Source organism: Pyxicephalus adspersus, chromosome 12 (genome assembly GCF_032062135.1).
Source record: "Pyxicephalus adspersus chromosome 12, UCB_Pads_2.0, whole genome shotgun sequence".
NCBI lineage: Eukaryota > Metazoa > Chordata > Amphibia > Anura > Pyxicephalidae > Pyxicephalus > Pyxicephalus adspersus.
In genome coordinates, this window is record NC_092869.1 from 31,126,325 (window position 1) to 31,153,042 (window position 26,718).

General features: G+C 37.6%; 1 protein-coding gene across 1 annotated transcript in view; it reads right to left on the reverse strand.

The window, feature by feature from the left end:
- The window catches only part of RTN1 (reticulon 1), a 111,559-nt gene that overhangs the window by 38,655 nt on the left and 46,186 nt on the right, over positions 1 to 26,718 (reverse strand). Inside the window, exons 2-3 of the mRNA XM_072427699.1 lie at positions 12,942 to 13,634; positions 7,801 to 8,577 (exon numbers count right to left, since the gene is read on the reverse strand). Of these exons, the coding sequence (XP_072283800.1) occupies positions 7,801 to 8,577; positions 12,942 to 13,634 (1,470 nt within the window). The remainder of the gene's footprint in view (positions 1 to 7,800; positions 8,578 to 12,941; positions 13,635 to 26,718) is intronic.

Below are 26,718 nucleotides of genomic sequence, written 5' to 3' on the forward strand. Positions count from 1 at the left end.
CCACCTCTTCACTTATAATTTACAGAGTTTAATACCAGGACAGCCCCTGCAGCCTACACAACAGTACAGAAAAATCTGCACTGTCTCCGCTGCTTGCACATAATACTGAGACAATTTACATTTCTACAAGTATAATTAGATGCCTGTGATTTGTTCCAAGCAGCTCATGCTGAGTCTAGGACAAACACAGGGAATTACTTAAATCAGTTATTTAAATTATAACAAAAAACTATCCCGCCTAACAGTATCTACACTGCATAATCTAGCTCTATGAATGTGTTGTCTATGTAAGAATTTTGGCTTCATGCTTCTACCGCCCCCAAAAAATAAATCCACCTATAATAATAGGCTGGGCTGGGGAGTTACAAATGCAGTTACAGGCGAGATGTATCACTTTCTTAGTTCTGCAGGATTCTTGAATATCCCCAACATATTGGCTTGCTCTATTACCAGCAATGCTGGAGTCGTGGGTGTTCCAATCCAGCTTGGACTCCAGTTTCTAAAGCATTCTTTATGATATCATATAAATTTATAGAAGTAAAGTGAACCCATCTTGTAATGGTTGCAGAAGGTGTGTATCCTTAAGAATTAAAGTGCAGACATGTGCTCACTACAGAAATCTACAAATTATATTGTAAGCCATGAGGTGATTTAAAGTGTGTGGCATGGGTGAGCTGACAACTGTGCCTGTGCTGTACGTAAATTCCAAGCAATGCTGTAGGCCATGTCCAGCTCTCATCTGCTGAACTATAGAACACTTTCTCTTACAGATGGAAGGAAAATGTGTTGTGTAGTCCAACAGTAAACCAATGTAGGGTTAACAACAGTGGCAGACAAAGCCAATAGTCATCCCCTGTGCAGAACTTACCTTTGGGCCCCTGTTGGCTGAGCAGGGTTTGGGGTCCTCATAGAGCTGCATAATTTGCACATTCCTATGTCCGCCCTTGCTGCTTAAAATTTCAACAGGCCTTTCCCGTTGATGAACAAATATTCGAGCATGTATGCAAATGTTATATGACCTAGCAAACATGATACATTACTATAGAGCTGCCACCAATCAGGAACTCTCTTCCTCGTCGGCTTGCTCCTACTTTCTGCTCATTTAAAAGAGAACCATCTTTTCTAACTTGCCTACCTGTCTCCTTCTGTCTCCTAAAATCATCACTACTTACCCCCCAGTCCACCCCCCCCCCCTATTGTGTGCTTCTTCCCCACCTCTTAGATTGTAAACTTGTCTGGGAAGAAGCTGTGGATTTTGGGCTCTGGATTACATATTTCTGGTTCCAAAATTACAACAGTTTACAAAACCAGCTCATGAAATGGCAGCCTTAACATTTTTCTAATTCTAGGTTTCCTTTAAACTGGAAGAAACAAGCCAATGCTTTATTTACCATTTGTTTTTGTTTTTTTTTTAAGTCCTGAAGCAGGATTTCCTCTTTCAGTGCATATATTATGTGAAGAGGTTAAGATGTGAGCTGAAAATGTGCATGACGTCTGTGAGATGATGGGAAAATTATATACAACACATCCACTGGGTAAAACATTCATCTCTTTATTATTTGATCTGCAAGGCATATTCACACCTCTCATTATTTGCAGGAGATGTGCAGGACAGGAGCTTGGACATCACAAGGTATTGATTGGAGTTATAACACTATGGAATAGAATATTTCCATTCTGTTTCCCAGCAACATCAATCAGATATGCATGCATCGTGCACTCCCTTGTCGTTGGAAAGGATCGTGAAAGATCCTTTCCAACGACAAAAATTGCAAGTGTGTACGCAGCTTTAGTCATAAAATGAATATACTGGAAGATAAAGTCAAGTTTTGTCGGATTTATCTTAGAATTAGAATTTCATAGTTCTCAGTGTCCACTCTCCTATATTGTAGTAATTGTGAAAAGGGGTGTTGCTAGGATTGGGAAACCCAACATTTTGAGTTGTCATCAGTGCAATAGATGATCCTCCTTTGGGAACATTTGTTCCAGGGATAAATATTATGACAACTACTATAACAAAAAATATGAAAAAATAATTGTGGGCTTGGGGCACTAGGTCAGCATCCAACTTAGGTTGGTAAGGTCAACATGGCACCCAACAAACATGGCAGATAATGCATCAGATCCAAACCTACCCTTTGCTGTCAACTAAATTAGGAAGCAGCTTGGTCATTTATTTACCCAAGATGGCAGAACAGCTTTCTGCATCTGCCATGACAGCTGTATTAAAAGGTGTTGGACAGAAACTGGGTCAGGTGTTTATTAGCTCCTCTACACCAGACAAGTGTGGCTGAACAAGGGTAAGGAAAAAAACACTATCCTATTATTTGTCAGACTTTAGGACCTGTATTTCATGCACAAAGGCCATTGTGGAGCAAAATAAATTAGGGTTAAACAATATGGAAAGGAAGCTAAGCAAGCAAACAAAGCCAATCATTTTCCTAATCAAGGTTGTGCATCATACATTTTTTACTAAAAACTACAATGCTTTCCTTTAAAAGGTGTTCTAAATGCAGGACAAAAAAACATGCAATGCAGTAAATTATATTAATGACTGAGACATAGCACACAGCAAAACCGTAGTGGAGTAAACTTTATATCTATGGATCAGCATAAAATTGTGCCATTAAGATTAATTAGCCAATATACAGTATCCAGGCCCAGTACAGTTCATCCATACACAGCACTGATACTGGACATAATACTAATTTAGAAAAGCTGCACACCTTTTACTGCTCAATAAAACATTTGTATTACTGTCCTTAAAAATATAAAAAAAAAAAAAAAAAAAAAAAGTGATACAGCACCTTCTGAATTTGTTAGAGAGATAAAAAAAAAACAGAAGAAAATATTTAGATATCTAAAATGGTGACAACAACTTTGGCTTGAAGGTATGCAAGTATAGCTGTAGGCTTGATGAGTGAATGTCTGTGGAAGATGGAACATGGCAGAAGAGTAATTTAAAAGTCATAGTTTTCTGGTACAAAATCTAAACATACTACACACCCATGAAAAATCCAGTATATATCCTAGGTTATTATGCATGTCTATATAGCCTAGAGGATCAACCTGCTGAAAACTAAGATTTAGGATGTGGGTAGACACCAGGGAATAAACTACTAGTTTCTAATATTCAAGGACTTCAAGTTGTAGGGAAATAAAAGCAACCAAGAATACATTCAGATTAGATTCAAAACTTTGCTCAACACTGGTCATTTCACACTTGCGGTTATGTAAAATAGTGTGCCCCTAATATGCACTGTGGTTTCTCCTGATGACCTGATGATGTTAATACTATGTCCTACAGTTACTTGGGTTCAGTGGGAGTAACCAGAGCACCCAGTGGAAGGGATATACAACTCTATGGGCCTGATTTATTAAGGCTCTCCAAGGCTGGAGAGGATACACTACATCAGTAAAGCTGGGTGATCCAGCATAGCTGAAATGGATCTGGTCCAGGATTCAAAACATTTGCTAGCAAATAGCAAATGACAAATCCATACCACATTTGCTGGATCACCCAGCTTCACTGATGAAAGTGTATCCTCTCCAGCCTTGAAGAGCTTTAAAAAAACAGGCCCTATGTACCAGAAAAGAACGATTCTCCAACAGTCAAATAGGGACCTGTATGACTGTAGGTACAGGTAAGAAATTGGGCCATTTAGGTATTTGCTTTAACTTGTATTGGGTCATTAGAAGTGGTGGGTCACTTTGTGACCTTGTTTGGAAATTGTTCTCTAAAGAAAAAGCAGATCAATATTTGACTTTTTGTAAAATCAATAAAGAACATAAGTGCCCTACTGCTTGTAGAGCAGAAGCACCAATGGTCCAAAAACAAGATCGCAAAGGTTGGGGACAATAAAAATTCAATGAAAGTCAACATTGTTTTAGGATCTGTCTTCTCAATTACCAGGGCTAAAATAATGATAGTAACGAAAAGTAAACAGTAATTAACAATGATAACACTGGGGAACGCTTTTTTTGTTGAGTTAGATCTTACACTTTTATTCATAAATTTTTGGGTGGTGAATCCAGAAATGACCCCTATTTTTTGGGTATCACATCCAGTTTTTAGGATACAGGGTACCCTTCCCATTTTTGTAAAAAAAAACATACAAATTTTACATATAATGAAAAAATAATGAAATAATAACTTGAATGTAGTGTTTATTCAAATTTATTTTGATCATACAAAGGATTTGTTGTTACTCTATGACTTTTTTTACAGTAAAATATTTGAAAATTATTCGGGTATATGGGTAAGGTAAAAAGTTACGCTTATAGTTTTTCCTGGAGTGTTCAGTGTTAGGATAATCCCGCCGGATGCTCCAACAATAGTCAGCCATCATATGTACATCCCATCTACCCTGATACCGTCCTTTCATGACCTTCAAATCTTGGTAGAATCGTTTACCTTGCTCATTACTGACTGCACCATGGTTTTCCGGGATGTTAGAAAAATGACTATGCAGAAAATGCACCTCGATGCTCATATTGCAACCAAGCATTTTGTAGCTCTCCAAGAGTTTGTGGACAGTTTCTGTGTAATTATTTGCTTGCGTGTTTCCAAGAAAGTCCTTGACAATGGCTTTGAATTATAACCAAGCATTCTTTTCGACTTCTGACATTGTGCTGATGAAATGTTCATCGTTGATGAGCTGCCGAATCTGTGGACCATCAAATGCACCGGCCTTTATTTTTTCAAATGACAGGCTAGGAAATGCCAAAATGAGGTACTTGAAACAGTCTGCATCAGTTGGTAAAGCTTTAACGAACTGCTTCATCAGACCCAGTTTCATGTGCAGAGGCGGGAATATAATATTCTCTTAACAAATGTCTTATGTAGAATGTTTGGATTACCTGGTTTTAGGGCAGATCTTGGAGGCCAAATCCTTTCCACCCAATGCCTCTCACAAGCTCTGCTGTCCCACATGCACAGATAACAGGGATACTTGGTGTATCCGCGTTGCTGACCAAGAAGGAAGCATACCATTTTAGGGTCAACACAGATGACCCAATTGTGTTGGTGATATTACAACAACTCAATAACTCTCTTTATGTCTGCATATTCTTCACAAAGAGAAACTAAATGGCCAATTGGGACTGACCCAAATATATTGCCATTGTGAAGGAGGACATGTTTTAAGCTATGCTTTGAGCTAACGATGAATACTCGTTATTCAGTTGAGTTATAGATTGGAATTCCCAATTCCTCCATTAAACCAGGCATGTTATGGCAATACACCACGCCTCTGTCAGTTCTAAAGTACTACAGAAATGCAATTTTTCTGGTTCAAAAGTACGATACCTTTGTTCCTTTTTCAAGTTTTTCCCACGCGGTCTTGATGCTAGGAGTTCTGAAGCCTTTTTCGATAGTCCCAGATCACGTGCCAAATCACTCAACTCATGCTGATCAAATCCCTTACGAACAGTCCCCTTCAGTTTCAAACTTTTCATCATTGTTGTCACCTAGTTCATCACCATAATCATGTTCTTCAAGAGAGGGTAGTGTAACGAAAATGGGCACTGGGATTTCATCTGAATGAGCCACTGGGCGTATAGCCGATGGTAGATTAGGATACTCTATGCTACATTTATTTTTCTTGGTATATCCTGAAGTTTTCACTATACAAAAGTAACAGTCACTGAAGTGATCTCCTGGCTCTCACTAAACTATAGGTATACCAAATGGCATCACGTGTTTCCTTTGTCCACATCCATAAACCCTCAACAAACTGCACACTTTATGAGGGGCCCAAGACTTATCTTGATCACCAAGTTTAACTTTGAAATATGCCAAATGGGCTCGCTCTACAAATGTGCTGATGTTCGCCCCTTGACTGGGAATGGTGAAACTGACACAGATATAACAAAATGAATCAGTGTTTGAGGAGGCACTTAAGCCGAGAAACAGCAGAGCCAAGCATGATCTGAAAGGAAGGAAATACATCTGTAAGTAGAAAAATAAATTTTCCTTATTCACTACATAGAGCAGTGCACAACCTCTGACCACACTGTATTGCATATAAATGAATAGCCTATACAAATCCACGCTACAGTAATCGCATTATTATAAGCGTTAGAGAAAAAAACTGACGTGATAGAAGAAAACTAACTGCACTTTCAGAATCACCATACCTGTTTTAGTGTAAATAAGCTTAAAAAGACAACAAAAAATGTGTTCAAAATTGATACCCAGTGTAATAATTATTATATGAGTAGTACATAATAGAAATTAGAATTAAACAATTAAAATAAATTAATAAATAGCCAGAAAAACTGGTTCATGGCTGTATTTTTACTGCAACTGTATACTAGAATGCTGACAGGGGGGTTCTAACCCTTTCCCATTTTAATAAGAAATGTGTTTTGTGGCTTTCTGGGCCCTTATTGGAGAATTACCACTCACATCCTGCTTTGTTTGATACCTAGCAAAAAGACTTGAAAACAGACAGACAAAAAAGACATGCCAAACAGAGCCAAACAAGAATAGAAAATCAAAGTGACTTTATTGTTGCCAGAAAATTACCAAAGCATGCCTATACACTAACTGAGAAACAAAGGTCTTAAAAACAAACGTAGGTTTTTTTTAAATGTTGTGTACACTACCTGCAGCACATGTCCAATGCAGCATACATTCTTATCCTATTCTAATGTGGGGGGTACATATCAACAAAAAAGGGGAAAATTCCCAAATATTTATTTTAATTATAGAATATGTATCTCTCTCACTGCACAAATAATGCCACAGTACCAATTTCTTATACAATGTACTTACCATTTAAGTGTACCAGTCTTTTAAAATTTAAATTACAATTGTGTTATTTGTGTGACCATTGTATTGTGTTCCACAACTGTTTTGTGCTGTTTGGTCAGTTCAGGGATACATTACAATGCCTTTCATTTTAGTTTCATATTTTGAGGAATATTGGTTCCAGTATTAAAAAAAATTGAGTGGAATAATTAGTTTTTGCATTCAAACCATAATTTCCTAGAGCAGATTTTTTTAAACTCTTTACCCCTTGAAATAATTTCAGGCCTTGGAGAGCCCCTATTAGAATCAATATTTGGGGGTCAAAAGGTTAAAAACCTTTTAAATGTGTGGTCAGTGGAATGCCAATCTACAGTGGTGGCTCAAATACCACCTTTAAAGACACAAAAACATCATGAGCGTTATGTAGCTGCAAGTGGTACTTTGATTCAGAACTATGCAGGCATCATAATAGTAGGAGGTTAATTACCCAACTCAAGGAAATCCAATCAAGCTCTGGAGGACCCCGGGGATTCTACAGAACCATGGTTCAAAGTGGCTGCTTTGAGGGAATATAGGAAGGACACTATGTGACTTGAGGCCTCCTGGCACCTTCAGGTATTAGATGCAGCGCCATCTAATGACTAAAGTGTCGATACAATGGGAATGCCAAGTTTTGAGCCATGGGAACCATAAAAAATCTATACACATGGCTGTTTTAACCATCCTTAGAAAAGGTTGGTGCTGACTTGTTAGGGTTTGGGGGAGAGACAGAATGAATCAGGACTCTAGAAGTGGCCAGCGAGGTCAGGAGCCTTTCATACAATTTCTAAAAGATTCAAGTCAAAAATGGTTACAGGCATTAATGTGAATAGATACGATTAGATCAAAAAAATCAAATGTAACTACAGGTATCCTTTCTATACACTGAAATCAAAACAGATGAGTTGCCAATTTTCTAACCCTGTAATACAAACACTGGGCTCTAATTGGCTGCTCCAGTGTTGTCTCTAGAGTTTCATAGTAATGAATAGTTTAAATGTGTTTACCTTTCTTTCTGCTTAACAGTGGCTCTGAGGACGTTGTCTCTGTGAGCAGCCTCCCGGAAGCCCTACTTGGGTAGGTTAGTGCTTCGGTAAATTTTCTCTGGTGTAAGGTTTCATCTTTCTTGATCATTAGTAGGTCTGCCCTTCCTTCAGTAGTGTAAGAGCCCTTTATATAGGCAGCTGACTCTGCTAGATTCTCCATGTTAAGCTTTCTCTCTGTAAAGCTACAAGAGCTGAAGTCTGATGCATCAAAACTTTCAGTTCTTGAACCATTTTCTTCTTCGATAATGTCCATCATTGGTCTCATCAAAGGGGAGTCTTGGTCTCTCTTTGGGCTTTCCTCAGAAGCAGAGGATCCATCACAAGATTCAATAATGAGCTCACTGTCCAGTTCAGCTTCACGTTCCTCCCTCAGTATACTGTATTGTATAGATGGGGAGGCAGGGGATGGTGGTGGGCCACCAATGTGACTGAATGTCATGTAAGCAGATTGCATGGCCTCTTCTCCTGCCAGCTGATCTTCAGAGACAAGCTCTATTTCAGAGTCACCAGATTCTACACTCGAAGCCTCATTATCTGCCGACGAGGGGACAGCTGGTAGCCCTGGCATGCTCTTATGATCCTTTTTTTCAGAGTAAGCACTGGGAGCTTTCTGTTCTTCAGTGGTTTCATAGGAAAAGCCTTTTGTTGCATTGTTCGCTTTCATGGCACTGATAAGTTCATCTTCAGATATGCCGAATTTGCTCTGTTTCTCCGAAGCAGATGGTTCTGCATATCCATCTGGATGCAAACAAAAACAAAAAGTATAGTCAGAGAAAGCCGCTCCACAGAGACTTGCATAACTAAGTGAGAGCTACAAATTATTCGCTGTGTACAGTATCATTACCTTATTTCACTCACCAGCACAATTTGGCTTAAAGTGAAACCCCAAAAAAACTATTTTATCTTTCCCAAAAAAGGTGGGATGAAAAGGAATCCCTGATAAGCTTTACTTTTGCCTGATCCCTTATTGGAGCGCTGTCAACAGGACAGGTGTCCATGTTGGAGGATTACTCTTGAATTTATTTTTTTGGTGACCAATGTCGATGGTGGTATTTCCCACCGTTGGTTTGTGGTGACAGTTGTAAGAGAGAAATCTCTCAAAATGGAACACAGACAGTAATAATAAACTTTATATAAAGTTCTAATCCATTTCCACTCAATGAACAACAAATGAAGAACTTACAGAGGGGTTGATTTACGCTGTTCACTTACAGTAAAGAAAACTTTTACCTTGGAAGCAAATTTTTAGTAATAGCGAGAAAAATTCACTTTGCAAAGAATACTCATTAACGTGCAAGGAATTGTTAAAGTATGCACACAATTGAATGGTTTAATTTAACAAAGATTTCCTAGGGCAGGGGTCGGCAAACTTTTATGGCCACTAGGCCATTTCAGGGGTAGACGGGAGTACATTAGGTCGGAGTCTGAGTCCCGCCCCGATGGCTCCGCCCACCACCAGGGAACGCTCCCTGAAGTGAAATCCCTCTCCTCCATATGCATTGCGGAGGAGAGGGATTTCCCTCCAGGGAGCTTTCCATATTTACCGCAGTGGCGGAATATCAACGCCGGCCGGGGTAAATAAGGAAGCAACAGCAAGGAAGCGGCACCGGAGCTCCCGCAGCTCTGGCAGTTCCTAATGCCCCCTGGCAGATCCGGCTGGCAACCCGCAGCTCTGGAACCGCGGGTTGCCGGCGGGCATTAGGCCGGATTGGCCAGGGGGTAATAGGCCTGAACGAACTACCAGCTAGGCCGTATCTGGCCTACAGGTTGGAGTTTGCCGACCCCTGACCTAGGGTAAGAGGAAGTTTTCTTTCAAGATGATAAATTACTGTGCTTTGTAAACAGCCTGTATTCCTTTAATAAATCAACCTTATAGCTCAAAGATGAGAACTTGGGGGGGGGGAAATTTATCTTTCGGACACTTCCTTTAACCTTCTATTGTGTTTCTGGGACAGGAAGCAAAGGGGAATTTTCCCAATAGTACACAACTAGCAAAAAAAACAAAAAAACAAAAACACCTAATAGGGGTTTTAACCATTCCCTACTGTAATCAAAGCAAAAAAAAGCTACATTAGAAATGTACACTTCAGCCTAAACATCTAAATATTCTGTCGGTTAGGTTTATTATATTGATCTGAAAAAATCAAAAAACTAAGTGTATATGTTTGTATATGTGTGAAGTGTATATGTTTGAACCTGAGCTATCCTGAAATAGAAGCATGAGATTCCAATGCCAGGGTCATGATACCAGTATTCTTTGTCAGAAATGCTAGAATTAAACATTTAGGTACAACATGTGCATCTAATTTAAAATGTACTAAACCTCTAAGAACCCATTCACACTACTGCACTGTGTTAGCACATGTATGTCAGAACGTGCTATGATGCATGTTAATGCATGTTGCATTTGTTTAAATGGGCAGCCTGGATATTAGGTTGCCATTCAGAGCATTCTGTGCAATGGTCAGAACGGGCCCTTCGGCTTCATTGTCTCTAGCTAGGATTCACATGTTTTGTCTGCATTGCAGTATTTATCCATGTTCTCAGATGCTGTTCATGCCATGATCTTGATGTGTTTTCTATACCTGAAATACTATATTATCAATTTTCTTTTTCTGGAGGCTAGCAACTTAATATGACATGAACTTATATATGGGATGACTGTATTGGATTGTGCCAGTTATATAGACAGATATGCTAGCTGTAGCATGATTACATTATGGAAAATCGACTACTCATCATTATTAATTTGTGCATTTGCTTTTACCAGCATTGATGCAAAGCTATGAACAAGGGTGTTATATCAGTTCTTCAGTGTATCCCATGAAATCAGTAAACACAATACACAGAAAAAACATGATATATATGTATACCTACTTGTCAGCTATAAAACTGGGTTTAGCAAATATGAATATACAGTTAAAATATCCATGGTGCAGACATCTGGCATAGATTAATTTGTATCAATACCTTTTTATTAAATGTATGCAACTTTTAATCAAACTGTACTCTTTGCTGACCTTAAACCATGTTTAAAAATCAAGTGCCACCCTTTTCCATTATCTACTATCATATGTGTTGTCTCTTATGGTTATAGAGTGTACACACTTGGCTGCTCCTAAAACAATGCAAAAAGGTCTTGGGGGTTAGATCCACCCAACTTTTACCCAAAATGGACACTTTTATTTTACACATTTTTGGTTCAAACACAAATAAATCAAAAGCAAAAGTTGATAAACACATTTTCTATTAAACATTGAGAGATTCTTGGGATCACTTGGGAAAGTGGATTTCAAGCTGTTTCAGTAGGTATTTTTTTGCACCTATTAAACACTTTTTAAACACTACCAATCCCAGAAGGGGGGGGGGGCTAATGGGAGTTCATTGTTAGAGATGACATATACTTTAAAGCTAACCCCCAGGTAAACAGATAACATTCCTTTATGGGAGCTGTCCTACCTGCCAAGTAGAATTAAATTTGTACCTATCCCATTTTAGGATTAACAACCGTCACACAGAACAGTCAAGTTGGTGACCTAACTTTTCTCTGCTGCTGGTATGCAGACCTACCTGATCACTTCTCTGCCACCCGTCTGTAACTAAACAATGCATGTTGGCTTATTTTACAGCAATTTTAAAAAAGCTGGAATAGGGTTTCCAAGAGATTGCAGGTCATCACAAACACAGGCATTTTACCATAGCAAGAAAGATGGAACGTCTGTACCTGCTAAAATAATGGCGGCCCTTTAGTTTTCAATGGGAGATTTAAGACACTGCACCAAAACTTCTAATTTAACATTGGATTTCCGGGAGGACTAATGTTCTGGGTTGGTTTCTTATGGGAGGAAGCAAGAAAATCAGAAGCATTCACCCTGTATCTTCACAGAAATAGTGATGATATTTCAGGACCATGGACAGTATTTAACAAAGGGGTTATCCCAGTTACTATATTGCATTTTTCATGAGATTGAAGAAAACTGCAGCATCATTGGAAGTTTAAAAACTGTTGAGCACCTTACCTGATATAACAGGAACAAACTGATGTACACAGCAAAATAGTTATGCACTGCCATGTTTAACCATGTGCAATATTTGGTTATATTATTGACTTTAATAAAAGCTGGTGATAATATAGCAGAACTTTGTTAACACATCACCCTTTTTACAACGGAACGCCAGCATTACCTTCAGTCTTTAACAGTTGTACAGAATTTTCTCCTCTACTGAAATTGCATACTTTGGGCCAGATTTATTAAAGTTTTCCAAGACTGGAAAGGATACACTTTCATCAGTAGAGCAGGGTGATCCAGCAAACCTGAAATGTATTTTTTTTGGTGATTTGCTATGAAATGTTTTCAGTCTTGAACCAGATTCATTCCAGGTTAGCTGGATCACTGAGCTTTACTGATGAACATGTATCCTCTCCAGCCTTGGTGGGCTTTAATAAATCAGGCCCTTTGACTTGACTGCACACTATCCGCTTTTCATAAAGTGCATGAAAAACTGCAGCAAGTCAGGCAGATCTCATCTCCATTTCCAGGCTGGAAGATGTTCAGCATCATCTAGTATCTCCAGTCCTATTGTCCCCAGCCTGTGCCGTTAAATTATTTTAATATATAAGTATGACATCACGTGAAGCTTGTCTTGAGACTTCTACTCCTCCATACTTACATCAACCTCAATTCATTTAAATACTCGAAAACTCCTTCCAAGAGCTAGCCCACTGCTTGCATTAGAACTGAGAGCTATTGAAAGGTATACAGAGTGCTGTAATTTTTTCTGGAAGCCATGTGCAGCATCCAGGTCACCAACCATAACCAGCTTGGATAGTTTGGAGAAGAACAAGGACCCAGTGATAGTAAAGTATGTACTGAAAACAGAAAACTTTTTTATTAAAAGATTTCATTAGCATTTTGATAATGGGGAAAGGGGGAAGTAGAAAAAGCAAACTATAAGCAAATTAAACATTAGCTTTTAAATTAGACCTAACATTTTAAAGGAAGCAATCCTCCACATACTCTTAAAAACCTACAAATCCTATGTTAAACCAATGGGCCTGTTCCTACATTTGTTATATTTATTAGTCATGGTTAGTCACTTACCTCCATGAATAGATGGTGGTGTCAGGGACTCAGGGCTATCATCTTCTGGCTCTGATACTGTTACTGTTGGAACAGTGTCACCACCTGGTTTTAGGCCTAGTTCTGTGACACCCTGAATACTGTTTTCAAAAAAGTCACATTCTATTGATGACTCTGTCCCAGTAAGTGTAATTTTCACAGGGGAGGTCTTAGTATTTACAGTTGTTGCGTGGCTGTATAAGCCAACATTATCGTATGGTTCCTCCATGTATGGTGAATATGAATGATCTTCACCCTTAGAAACAAAGTCATAATCTATTGGGTTTGGCTTTGTGTCATAAACCTCTTGTTCAGGAGAATGCTGAGGTTTTATATCTGGAGACCTGCTGATGTCAATGTACTTGCAAGCCTCTATTTTATCACCCTCTAAAGGGTCAGATAATGTTTTGATCACATCCTTGCTTTCTGCAGGCGTCATCTCAATTCCTGAATCTGAACTGAGCAAGCCACGACCCTCAAATATGGGTGTATCTTGAGGAGAACGGGAGTCAGATCTAATTTCCTCTGAATCTAAGCTTGTTCCACCGTCTCCCTTCCTCAGAATCCCAGTAAAGTAGGAGGAGTCTGGCTGTGACACATAACGTTCATCCGATTTCAGAGAGGTGTAAAAGGATTCCTCATCATCCAATGGAAACCTCTTCAAGGTTGTATAATCTAAAATCACAAGATGTAAATTACAGAAGAATTAAAGAAAACTCTTTAGCATATATAAATAAATCATATATTTTATATTGTAATATAGGGCCTGATTTATTAAAGCTCTCCAAGGCTGGAGAGGATACACTTTCATCAGTGAACCTGGGTGATCCTGCAAACCTGTAATGATTTTTTTTCAAAGTAATTTGCTTTTTGATACCAAATGTTTTCAATCCTGGACCAGATCCATTTTAGGTTTGCTGGATCACCCAGCTTCACTGATAAAAGTGTATCCTCCAGCCTTGGAGAGGTTTCATAAATCAGGCCTATAGATAGAAATAGAGGTAACAAAAGGAAAGAAAGATAGAGACAGAAAAAAAGGATAGGGATATGAGAACCATGTGCAAATAAAATGACAGCTATGTTTGTTTTTTTTTATAGACAGCTGAGCCTATATACAAATCTTGTCCTTTCCTATACAGGTTAGGTGTCTGCTCCTATCACATCCTGAGCCTTCATGTTGGTAATTTAATGTAAAAAGTCGGTTCACTTATCAAACATTCACTACATTTCTGAACACAAGCACATTTTCCATGTTTTATCTCCTAAATGCTACAAATATGACAATAAATCATTGACACTATACACCTTTCATTTCAAAATTTCATATTTGTGCTGATATCGCTGATTACCTGAACTGAAATTTTGTAATCGTGTTTCTGTCACAAACGGTTTATTTAATTTATTTCAATGTGCATTTCTAAGAAGGTGTTCTATATTTTCAGGGTGAACAGATTGACCTTAAATGTCTGCTATGACCTTTTAAAAACGTGGCTGTGCTTGCTCTTCTGATTCCAGTATGTGCCGATGGTTAAATTTATTCTACTGATACTTTGTCATCATACCAGTTCTGATTTTTAAACTGAATGAGTTCACCTTTACTATTGACCCCAAAGCTTAAAATAAATTCATTTTAATGGTTTCTGGCCAGAAGGGAATTTCTTTTCATACAATCCGAGCATCTCAGTCACTTATGTACATTTTTTTTGATGGGAAGCAGCTTTAACAAATGTACAGTTTTTATTAAACCAATTACTTGTAAAAGAGAGATTTTAAACCAAGCAAGCTCTAAATAATCTTCCTAAATGTGTATGTTGTGTTAACTTGACACTCACTCGTGTGCGGTCTAGGAAGAATCTACATTTTGTATCATTGTGTGAACAAAATACAATAGACCAAAAAAGCAAACATTAAAGGTTTCTTTTTGCAGGTTAGACAATATTAAGTTGCTATGTCTATGTGATAAATCTGATAGGCAGTCTTATGTGCAGCTAAAAGAGTAGGTATACCAGGATGACAACACTGCTGCTGATTGTGACAAAATTATTTAGCATTGTCAGCCTGCAACAGTAAGTACTGTTACTAGCAGGATTCTCAAGAAAACTAGTACAGCAATGCATGCTAAACATACTAAACATGGGTTTATATACACTTTATGAAACAAACAAATATAAATATATATTTTTTGAACACAAATTACTAAACTTATAATATGCAACAATTGTAACAACTTGAATTTCTGTAGGTAGAGAAGATCAGGAGCCAATCAGGTTATGCTGCAAGGAACATGTGCTAAGAACAAACATGCTGACTGGAGTAGCGAGTGATGAAGACTTATCAGAATTCTGCTGCTCCCTAACTGTCCAAAGTGCATGTCATTGTCTGACCACCACATGCTGCTTGGTAGGTTTAGGATTTGGCTGTGCTCTAGAAAGGGGAAAAGAATTACAAGACTGTCTCTACAGAATTCCAAATTTTAGGGTAGTACCAGGTAGTAAAAAAAATATTTGGAAGGTAAGTCTGTTCTCATTTATGTACATCAGCTGGGAATTTAAACTGCTTTCTTGGAGTTAATCTTAAGGTTCTGTTTTGTAAATGCAAGAGCAGAAAGATTTAGAAACCTTTCCATAGGACTTTGAAGGAGGACTGAACTCTCTCTTTACATGAATCTGTACACCACGCTTCATTTGGCCTGATTTTTTTAAAGCTCTCCAAGGCTGGGATTTTTTTCAAAGTCATTTTCTAGTAAATGAATTCAATCTTGGACCAGATCCATCCCAGGTGTGTGGGATTACACATCTTCACTGATGACAGTGCATCCTCTCCGGGTTTAGAGAGCTTTATTAAATCAGGCCCATTGTGTTCATATGGGACACAATTTTAGACCATACAGAATATATGGACATTATTACTGGGAATTTACTTGATAAGACAGCCACTAAACAGGCAGGGTTAATCAAAGGCAAAATTAAGACATTATCTGCACTTGGAAGGATTTTTGTAGGATCATAAATTAAAAACCCAAAAATGATTTTGACATGTTTTCTGCAAGCCACAAGTCATCTTTAATGGACAATGTTTATGTGGAATGTGGAAGATCTAATTTAATATAGCTTCAGAGCGAATATGATCATTGAATGTGTAAAGAACAGACATTGCGAGGCTCATGATGCATTATCCATTCACAAGCACGTCAACAGCAGAGAACAATAAATCTCCATTCAGTGTTTGGTAGCTGCCAGGAAAGAACAGAAACTATATATTTTTGGAAAGAAGTTAAAATTGGTAAACAATAGAACCCTTGGGTAGCTAGTAAAACAGCATTTGTTTCTGAAAAAAAAAACCTAAGCAACCAAAACAGTTATAATTTAATGAAGTTATAATTTTAACTATATAATTGAAGGTATAATTATAACTAAAACAGTTATAATTTTATAATTCCATTATGTCAAGATGAGTTGATTAGCTACAATATTTCTGGATCAGCCATTTAGTAGTGGAAGGCACAGAAATACCGTCTTTAGTGATATTTGAATTAAAAATTGCTAAAATGAAATGCCATTCACAAAACAGCAAAATTCACCCCCCATAGACAGCCAGATGTGCAGTAAGTTTTGCAGTGATGGAGAAGTTTGCTTCCAGTCTTGGAACACTGTCATCAGCCCTCTCGGTCTCAGCACTTCCTCCTCCCCCCGGAGGACCCCCTATCCTTTAGACACTTCTCTCTCACTTGAAACGCCCCCACAATAGAATATCATACATAACTAATTCAGCTCTGCAGCTTATCAGTTTCCCTCTAGCCGTTATTAGATGGGCAAGGATGCAAAATTTTGCAAGAAGTAGAAATAGATCATTAAAAACAAAACATATTAAAACTTTATAAACTGATAACCTGACTTTAGGAGACCCTTTAAACCTGGATTATCTAGTACAGTGCAGTAAGTAATAACTTTATATCTGGAATCTAACCTTAGGCACAGTACTTCCTGCACACATTTAATTCTAGACTGGTAATTGGAAGGCCTAAGCTTACATGGATTGAAGACACACTCCCAAAACCCAAAAAAGTAGGTCATTGGCAAAGCAATGGCTTGGTCATGGTCATACTTTCGACATGTAGGGTGGAATACCCCTGACTTGACCCCGAGAATGGACAACCTGGCCTAAAAAGCTTTGCTTAAGAATAGTTATTTGAGAATAGTTACCAAGTCGCAAGTAGAGTTCCCCATGAACTGATAACAAGATTAGGCTGTTGATATTTGTTGTGAGTCAATGAAGAACTCCAAAATTAACTTTTCATATTTGAAACTGATCTTTAATGAGAAATAAACATAACCTATATAGCCCAGTATTGATGTGCTGATTGGAGTAATTGGTGTGCATCTGCATAAAATTGTTGCAAGTATCTGAACCTGTCAAAATATCAGCATCCTGTAGTCCACTGCTTAACAGGACTCTGAGTCAGTGCGCTTTTTACAGGCACATGTATAGGAGGGATAAACACAGAGATGACCTCACCATGGTGCTGCTGCTCTTTCCATGACCACTCATAGAAGAAATGGATCGAAAAGAATATTTGACATCCATCTAATGCAGCCATTTTCAACCCAGGGTTCAGTTGAAGCCTAGCGTTCCTCCAGAAGTTGTCAGGGGTCTTTGAGCTATAGCTAATTGATTTCCTATAGAATGGTGAGATGGTAACAGCATAATTCTCCAGCAAAACACCAACTGGCAGAGCCATTTGCATAAAACCAAAGACCTTTCTAGCTGATCCTAGATTGTTCCAAGGTTGCTAGATCTTCGAGGCAGGGTCCTTTCCTCCTACTGTGTCACTGTCCTTATTTGTCTGTCATTTACAACCCCTATTTAATATACAGCTTGTAATATGTATATAAATCCTGTTTAATAATAATAATGGCACTCTGACTACTAACATATGAGGGGGACATTTTTATCTATGATTAACCAATGCAAATAGCATTTTCCCATTGATTGAATAGAGTAGGAGTTCTTCCAAATCTGAAAATTATTTTAGGGTTTCCTTAGGTGTAAAAAATTTAAGAAAGGCTGATCAAATGGTAAGGATCATTATGTTGGGCTCCCAAGAGTTGTGAATAGATCAGAAATATTGCATTGATAATTACATAAAAGTCCAAAAGTTGTATTGTGTGTACAAACCAAAATGTCCAATCTGAATTCTGACATCTTTATATCTGAAAACATTGGACGAACCAAATATTGTACATTTGTGTTTTGGGACTTTCGACTTAATAGTGAATAGACCAGTTGCTTGTGTGTCAAACTGGCAGCAGATCTGTTCATGAATACTAGGGTATACTTTACTTTAAAAAATGTACAGAGCTGCATTATAGGTTGTTGCTATATAAATCCTTTTTAATAATAGTAATAATAATATTAATAAAAAAAAGCTCCAAGGGTAAAAAGAAGGTTATGAATTCTTGACATAAGGATCTTCTTGCATTGATGGTAATGCATATGTTTACTAAGCAATGCATTTGTTAATTCTGCAAAGTAATTTGATAAGTATAGACATACATTTCCTCTGTTTTGTTGTATTGACTAGAAATAACAGGATTTGTTCCATTGTATTCTGGATGAAGACCTACTAATGCGTTTTACCATCGTAACAGTTCATTTTCTGCTGAACTTTGGCGCCACTGTTGTCAAATATATCGACTGCAATTTCTGATAAATGTCCCTAAATAAAATACAAAAACATTCTCTGATTGAGAAATCAAAAGGTAAAAGCTTGTGTTTAGTACACATACAGTGTATGTATTGATTAGAAAATTGTAAAAATTATGTTTAACTGTTCTCTGTATAGATAGAAGAAAAAGGAAGGAGCAGGGCAGGGTGACCGATACAGCACATAATCTGCACCCTTATAAATCTTGTTCTCTGACCATCTAAAAATACATGCAGAGTTAGGCAGCACATAACAAATATAGAACAGTATGTAAGCAAAAATGAAATGTGACAAATGTTTCACATAAAATAACAGCAATATTGATATCTATCCTTTATGACAAGGTCTCTAAATTAAATGCCTGCCTTAAAATTGCTTAGCAAAAGACTATTCTGAAACCCAGCAAATCACAGTGAGAGGTAAATAGCAGAGAGGAACATGATCCCCCAAATGCTGAACTATTGATTATTATATCTCATTTAGTAGAACTAAACTTTAAAAAAAAAATGAGAGAAGGCAGGTTGGGGAACCAGGCATCTGATACCCTGAAGTGCTGAAGAGTCTTGGGAGGCAGTAGATATTAAAGCAGAACTAAACCTTAATAAGAAAAAGTTGTGAGCAGGCAGGTTCTTTTTGTTCCTTCTGAAATAAAATACATTTTCCTGCCTGTTGGAAATCTTAATGTACATTTAGGTGCACATGCACAACACAGTGTATGATGCTGACATAGTTGGGTCCCAGGAATGGATGAACGCACATGCGCAGGAATTACATTATTCCGGTCTGGCCTATCAGGCTGGTGCCAAACACAAACCCAGAAGAGGACTGGTTGAAGATGCCAAAAAAAGGAGTGGCAATTTATTAAAATTTGTGAACAGATCGGTTAGTTTATTTTATTGCAGAAGATATATAGCCTACTCCTGCAATAAACTTGTCTGCTCACATTTTCATTTCATTTAAATAGGACAAACAGGTCAGTGGAGGAGCACAGAGAACTGTGTTGGGGGTGTAAAGTAAACCTGTTATTTTCAGTGGCCTGACTTCTTTTAACTTTTTTTTTTAATTTATTTGAGGTCATTTCAGAAATTGCTATGTGCTTTGCATCTTGCATTAAAGTGTACAATAGTTCACACAAAGCTGCTGTTTAGCTGTGCTGTCATCAGGCAGTCTCTGTCATTAAAACTGTTATTGCTATATACCCATGGGGTATTATAATTACAGATATAAAATCATTATCTTCATTATGACTGTAGTAAAATAAGAGCAGAATAGAAAGTCAAAGGCACGCTCCAGTGTCGAATGAAAATTCTGCATCTGAGACTGAACTCCAGGCGGATATAATGAGTTTAAGTTATGTTTTAAATTATTCATTTATTTATTTGAAAAAAAAATGCTTTTTAAAATAACTATCAAATATAATAGTTATATTTAATTTAATATTAAATATAGCTATTATTTTGATCCATTGATCTGTTTTGGTCTAGACTTGTGTATCAAAAATTTAATTTTGTTTTTACCTTTTAATATTTTTTTAGATTTACTGACTGTTGACCTCCTTCATCTATTTTAGGGATACTTATACCTACATGGTTGCACTTATAAAGTGCAAGTGAATGCACTAGGTAAGCTTCCTAGTGGCCTGACCATGGCTGCTAAATGGACATCAGCACAGACATTTAGAGATTACGCTGGAAGTGCATGCATGTTGTTGCATTTTACATTTTTGGGGACTGAACAGATTCTGAGGGATTTAAGGGGAGGTGGCACTGTCAGATATCTCCCTAAAGCCTCAACTGTACAGAATAGAGGAGGAAATGTTATACGGTTGCTTTGCTTCTTTAGGGTCTGAGCAGTTTGCAGTAAACTATGAATTCTGCATCATAACAAAGTATGCTTGATAAGAATGTGAAGCCACCTATTTAAAAGTTAAACAGGAAATAGAACTTTTAACACACACACTAGCACACTAGCAAATCCAAAAAATTGAGAGTTTTAATCTGGCCTATTTAAAGCCAGGGTTTGAATCTCATTGATAAGTGGTTGGTTGATTAAAAAAGACAATTTATGCAAAGAATGAAAAATCACACATCCCGCCGATTGCCGATCAAGATGGCCAAAAGATCCTGAACCCAGAAGAGGATGTCTGCACCTAAAATGGAGTGAAAGGTGGATGTAATAAAAAAAATTGCAATCAGATATGATACATCACCTGTCTATTTGCAATAAACAAACTCCCTGCTCAATATTTTTGCTAGTTTAGTTCTGATTTAATTAAAATATTAAGCAGGGCTTTTCTCTCATTGAATGTACAGGAAAAGTGTGAAAAAGACAGCTCAGTCGGTGAATGCAGGCTGCGCATGCGTGCTTCAATACCGGACAAGTGCTTGGGAAGTGTCATCACATGCAGCCTGAGCTGCGTGACCTGTGACAACATTCGATAAGGGCCGGTTGTTTAAATGTGCCTGACAATTTCCTGCCGGCGCTGGGATTTAGAGCATTCTGCTCACAGTGCAGTGATACATGTTGGCTGGGATGCAGAAAAGGTAAAGGTAAATTATGGACGGAGAGTGTTCCGGCACCGTTTTTTTTTTTTACAAAAGAAGCACTGGTAAAGAGTATGAACAATCCTTTTGTGTAAAAGCCCCCCAAAATACAGATGATAGAGTCTAGGTGCCTCTAATTTTCATTCTGTGCTATAAGCAAAATATCTGTAGCGGCCATTATCTTTTTCTTCTGGGTCCCTGGGTTTTTTTTTTTCTATTAATCTTTTGCCTTGTTAAAAAAGACAAAACCATTCAATATAAGGTCAACACGGCCATTCCTATTATCAGTGCCAGTTTCCTAATATGATCGACCGTTCTCCATACACAGAAAGACTTACACAATACAGGGCAAGTACCTCTGTGTTACTCTAATTGGACCTACTGTAATCCGGTAACATATTGGTTTTCTTTGCAGGTTACAGAATGACTTGTTCTGCTTCCCATAATTGTACTGTGGAAAGTGAACACTGACTCAATCATGCCTTAAAATCAACTGGGTTATTTTGAAAACATTAATTTTGCACAACTCCATTCTGACCTGATTACAAGTGAGGAATAATTTATAAATCAGCCAGGCTTTGTAAGTCCCCACATTTCCACTGTCCAAAAATATTCAGTTCACATCTGTGCATACAGAACGTTCTCCTCCTCTTCACTCAGAGACCCATACACAATGTAACCTGCCAGGAACAGTGACAGTGATAAGTGTCTGGAGGCAGCAAGTCACACATACCACAGAAAGGGAACACAGTGAACCTTAAGATAATAAAACAAATCAAATCATATGGTGATGATTAAAGATACACCTTTCCATAACTAAGTAGCTTTTTAAAGTTATAATTAAAAAATTAAATAATCAGAAACTGATTGGCATTCAGATTGATAACACATCAAGTATCACAGATAATTGTTATTTCTTTAAAAAAAATATAGCTGTTTTACTTTTTTCACTTTTGTTTGGTACTGTCACTGTTCCCTATTGCAGCCAATCACTAAGCCTAAGAACTGTCACATGACACAGGGACTGACATCACCGCTCCGCCTAGTGGCTGACACTGCAAATTTTAGTGCTAGCTGCAGCAGAAGAAAGTACGCAAGGTGAGCCTCAACAGGAGCTCCTTCAAAATACAGTATTGATTTGCCCATAATGCACAAGAGTATAGCGTTTTTCTAAAGTTTAATTCCAGGATTTTTTTGCGGTCTGTGTCCCCATTAGGATAACCCCCCCTTTATTTTAACCCAATGACAACAAGGGAACTTAGTGAATTCTCCCCAAAAAGCAAAGACAACAATAAAAATCAGACTTAAGCTGATTTTAGCTTGTTCCCACTCTATGACAAATAATAAAGATTTTGATTATTAGATTTGGAGTAAACCTGGGGGCCTATTTATCAAACAGTGGAGAACAGAATTTGTTCTTCATTTTTGACATTTAATAACCTGTACTCCACTTTATTAATGCTAGGTTTATCCAAGTGGGTACAGGTTTATTTCCCGGTTTACAGGCTCTGCTAAAATTACAGGAAAGTTGTACCTAATGGAGGATGCAGTCAACAGTGGGCCCCTGTGCAGAAATGACTTGGCCCTCTGCTGAACTAACCTTGGAGCTACCTTCCTGCCCCCCCCCCCCCTGAACTAACCTGGGGCTGCCTTCTTGGCCCCCCTCTGCTGAACTAACCTGGGGCTACCTTCTTGGCCCTTGTTGGCTTTGGAGCCATTATGCAACAACACAATTTGCACCTCTTTAGTTCCCCCCTGATGGTATTGCAATAGCTCTAACGATAGTCAGAAACTCCATATACTTGAATAAAGTACCTTATTATCATTTTCAAAGGTGGCTATACCATAATATCATTGCTTTGGAAAAGTTAGGAAAAAGCTGCAAAGTAGCAAAAGAGATTTTCAACAGACTCCCCGGATCTTTAAAGTAGACTATGGCATTCTCTCATTTCAAAGTAGAGAAGACAAAGGAACAAATGTATTGGTTCTTTTTTGGCAAAAAAAAAAATGAGAAAATAAATGCAGGTATATATTCATTTACATACATACTGTACATTTCTTTATATACAGTAAGACAGTATAGGGAACAATTACATAATCCTCATTAGAGTAAATTTTAAGGAAACTTTTCCACATTACCAATCTAATAATGTGCACGAATATCAACATTTGTCTAAATACCTAACTGATGTTTAATAAATAATCCAAAACAGCAACACAATAAACTATTTCCACTAATAAAAATTATATATAATATAAATATATATAATTGCTTAATATGTATATTTAAATACTGTGGAATTCTGTCTCATCAAAAACAACATTTTTTTACTATTTGGTAAAATACATGACAGTAATTAAATAGCCTTTTCAAAAAGGAATAAACGTTTATAGTGCTTTAGGGGAACTGTGGCTTGGCTGAGGGTCTTCAACTAATGTGCAAGTAAGCACAGCAGAGTTCCATAAAGTCACCAAGTCACATTGCTAGGCATTATAAATGTGTTTTATTATTACAGTACATCAGCATTACATTACTTTTATAAGGGTCAAGTTTAGGTACTTCCTAACAAGCAGAGACCCTGTTCTGTTCTTGGCTACCAAATGCTCACAAGTGCATTGTCACCTTGTCATAAAATCTACAATTGGTGGCACTGACACACATTGGACAGGCATTGTACTATTGTCACCATCAGACATTCACTCCTGATCAATGATCCGCAGCCAACTTTGGACGGAGTAGATGTAGACCTAAAGTAGTTCAAAAAAGCCAGGATACGAAGACCTAAATAATGGCCACTGCTTGGACCAGTCTCAACATTTATTTTTTTGAAAATTTGGTATATATGTTCGGCACAGTATGATTCTTTATCTCAAGATCAATTATCTTACAAAGAGCTGGGTGAACATCCATTTATCAACAGATTGTCGTATATTCCATTGATAGTGTGAGGAAGACATAGAAAATACTTCAAGAATGCCCAAATCTCATTAGTCTTTGACAGCTTTGTATTTCCACATTCAGAACAAGCAGCATATGGTACAATACAAGATGGTCTATTTTTATCTCCAGGAGGATTGTGCCTTGTTTGCAGACTCTGGAAAGTATCGATTAAGTCATTTATTTATAACTTCTTGCTTTTGTCTATTACACCTAAAGGCTTCTAAAGCTTGGATTTTAGTGTTGGAGGAGAAGCAGTGGGTCAGGTTCCCTTGCAGTAGTGTGGGTTTTTATTCTCTCTAATACGGCAAGAATAAACTCACTTGCCAGTCTTTAATAATTTACTAGCGTTTGACATCATCATTGGATGTTTAATGGTTACAGTACTTGGTTGGGGCTTGGGTGATATAAGAAGGTTGGCCTTAAATACTTAAGCTTGAACGACAGGCAGATCAATGGATCTTTATATTGGTAGACTGTATAGAAGAACTCAGAAAAATCAAATAGAGTAAGATCAGGTCCCCTACTAAACAGTACTGTGGGGAAAACGCATGTAAATCGTGGGGCAGGATGGAATGAAATGCAAATCTTTTGTCCAGTAAAACAGCTTTCACATATATATATCACTTGTGTATTAGCCCAGATTTAAAATGAAGAATAAAAAGAACATTTTACTTAAAGACTTCCTCACCTCATGGCTTTCATTTTTTCTTTCCTGCATTGGATAGGCTTTAATATCACATATTATGCAAATAAATAAAAATGGCAAGTTAACTTTAACTGGCACCTACAAACAGGGCGTCTTCTAGGCATAAGTGTGCAAAGCAAGTTGTCTTGAGTGCCACCTAGTCGTTGGCGTATTTTTGGTTAACCTAAATCCCCACCAGCCCCCAGTATAGCAAGAACTGCTGCTTCTTCTTCTTCCCTTGATTGACAGGTATGCACAGACAGCCATAAAGTTTTAACCTCCCACTCACTCTTTTAAAAATGTGTTGACCACAATTTTCAATCATTTCTAGGCTGCATATAACCCCCAGAATGGACATATATACCAATAAACCCTGAAACAAGCTTTAACCCTTCACTTCACTGGCTGCAGATGGACTTTGAAGTCAATTTAAAAACCTTACATTGAAGCAGTTGCTCTCTATCCACCTCCTTTAGGCTAAACGTTAGTTTCAGTGCAAAAATTCAGTATTCAGCAAGATATGTCACTGCCATTAAACTGGTATGCAGCTCAAACCTATCAAAATGATAGCTCCAAGCTGGGGTTTCTCACATGTGTCTTTCTATGTGACAGCTTCTCTTTAATATATTTATATGAGGGTAATATAGTGCCATGGTTTGTATACGGTGGTGTTGCCAGTACATTTTTTGTAGATCTTTGCTACCTATAAACAACAGCCATTTGGTACCCCGGTGATTCCATGGTACATGTCATGCAGAACACAAAACAATGCGGTATTCTGTCGAAAAGCCTGCTGCCCTTGACACTGATAACCATTAATCTCCCTGTCATTCCTCTCATCTGCACTGCAATGAAGTCTGCATCCACAGTCAAGAGATTAATTTATATCCTTGCTGTTATTCCCAGACTCTTTCCTGCAAACTCATTAATCTGTAATATGTATCATAGCCTGCAAGTAGAAGTAGGTCAGTTTGTGCTGCGGGAACCCTCCAATTCAGATAAGTATTGTATCTGCTTTGCCCAAGGCCTTTGGAAAGTCCAGCTTCATATGGGGCAACTCATTGCTCGGCAATACGTTGAGCATTTCCTATATGACAGCTGCATATTCTACATATGGATTGAATAGAGAAGGCTCCAAAGCTATGATTGTAGCAAAGAAGTATCTCCAATTTTTGAAGCCAAGCAATACACCTAAGTGTGCAGTTTATACACATAAATAAAGGAGCTGCATGACCAGCCAATACATTTGTGCTATTTATCCAGGTCTTTATACAGCACAGCCAGTCTGCAGATCTGTTTTTTCTCTATTGTAGTTTAAACACTCAATCAGGTCGCTTCTCCACGCCCAGCTTGCTACTGGAAAGCAAAAAAGCATTTAATTTGTCACCAAAAAAAGAAAGCAGCCCACTTGATCAGCCCTGAATATCCCTTATTTCTTTCCAAGTCCAAGTGCTCATGTAGAGGGAAGATATTTGTAACAGTTGCATTTGACTTAATTGAAACTGAATTTTCATTTTCAAAATTTCATACTTAAAAGACAGACTCCATTGTGACAAACATGAAAGTTGTAAAGATGGTCAAAGATATCAACTTTTGTTTACAAATAGCATGCAAATTAACCTCCTGGGCGTTACACTGAGGTCTAGATTTCTGTACCAAAAGCGTTACAGTTTTCATGAATTTTTTTGTTTTTAAATTATAGACCTGTAACTTACAGAAATATGTCCGAACAGGGTTCTAAGAGATATCATGAATATAAAAAAGTTTGAAACACACAATCATGTAAAAAAAAATACTTTTAATAAAATTAAAATACACAAAAATCAGCTTAAACAAGAATACATAAATAAATGAAAAATACTGAAAATGCGATAATTCGGTATACT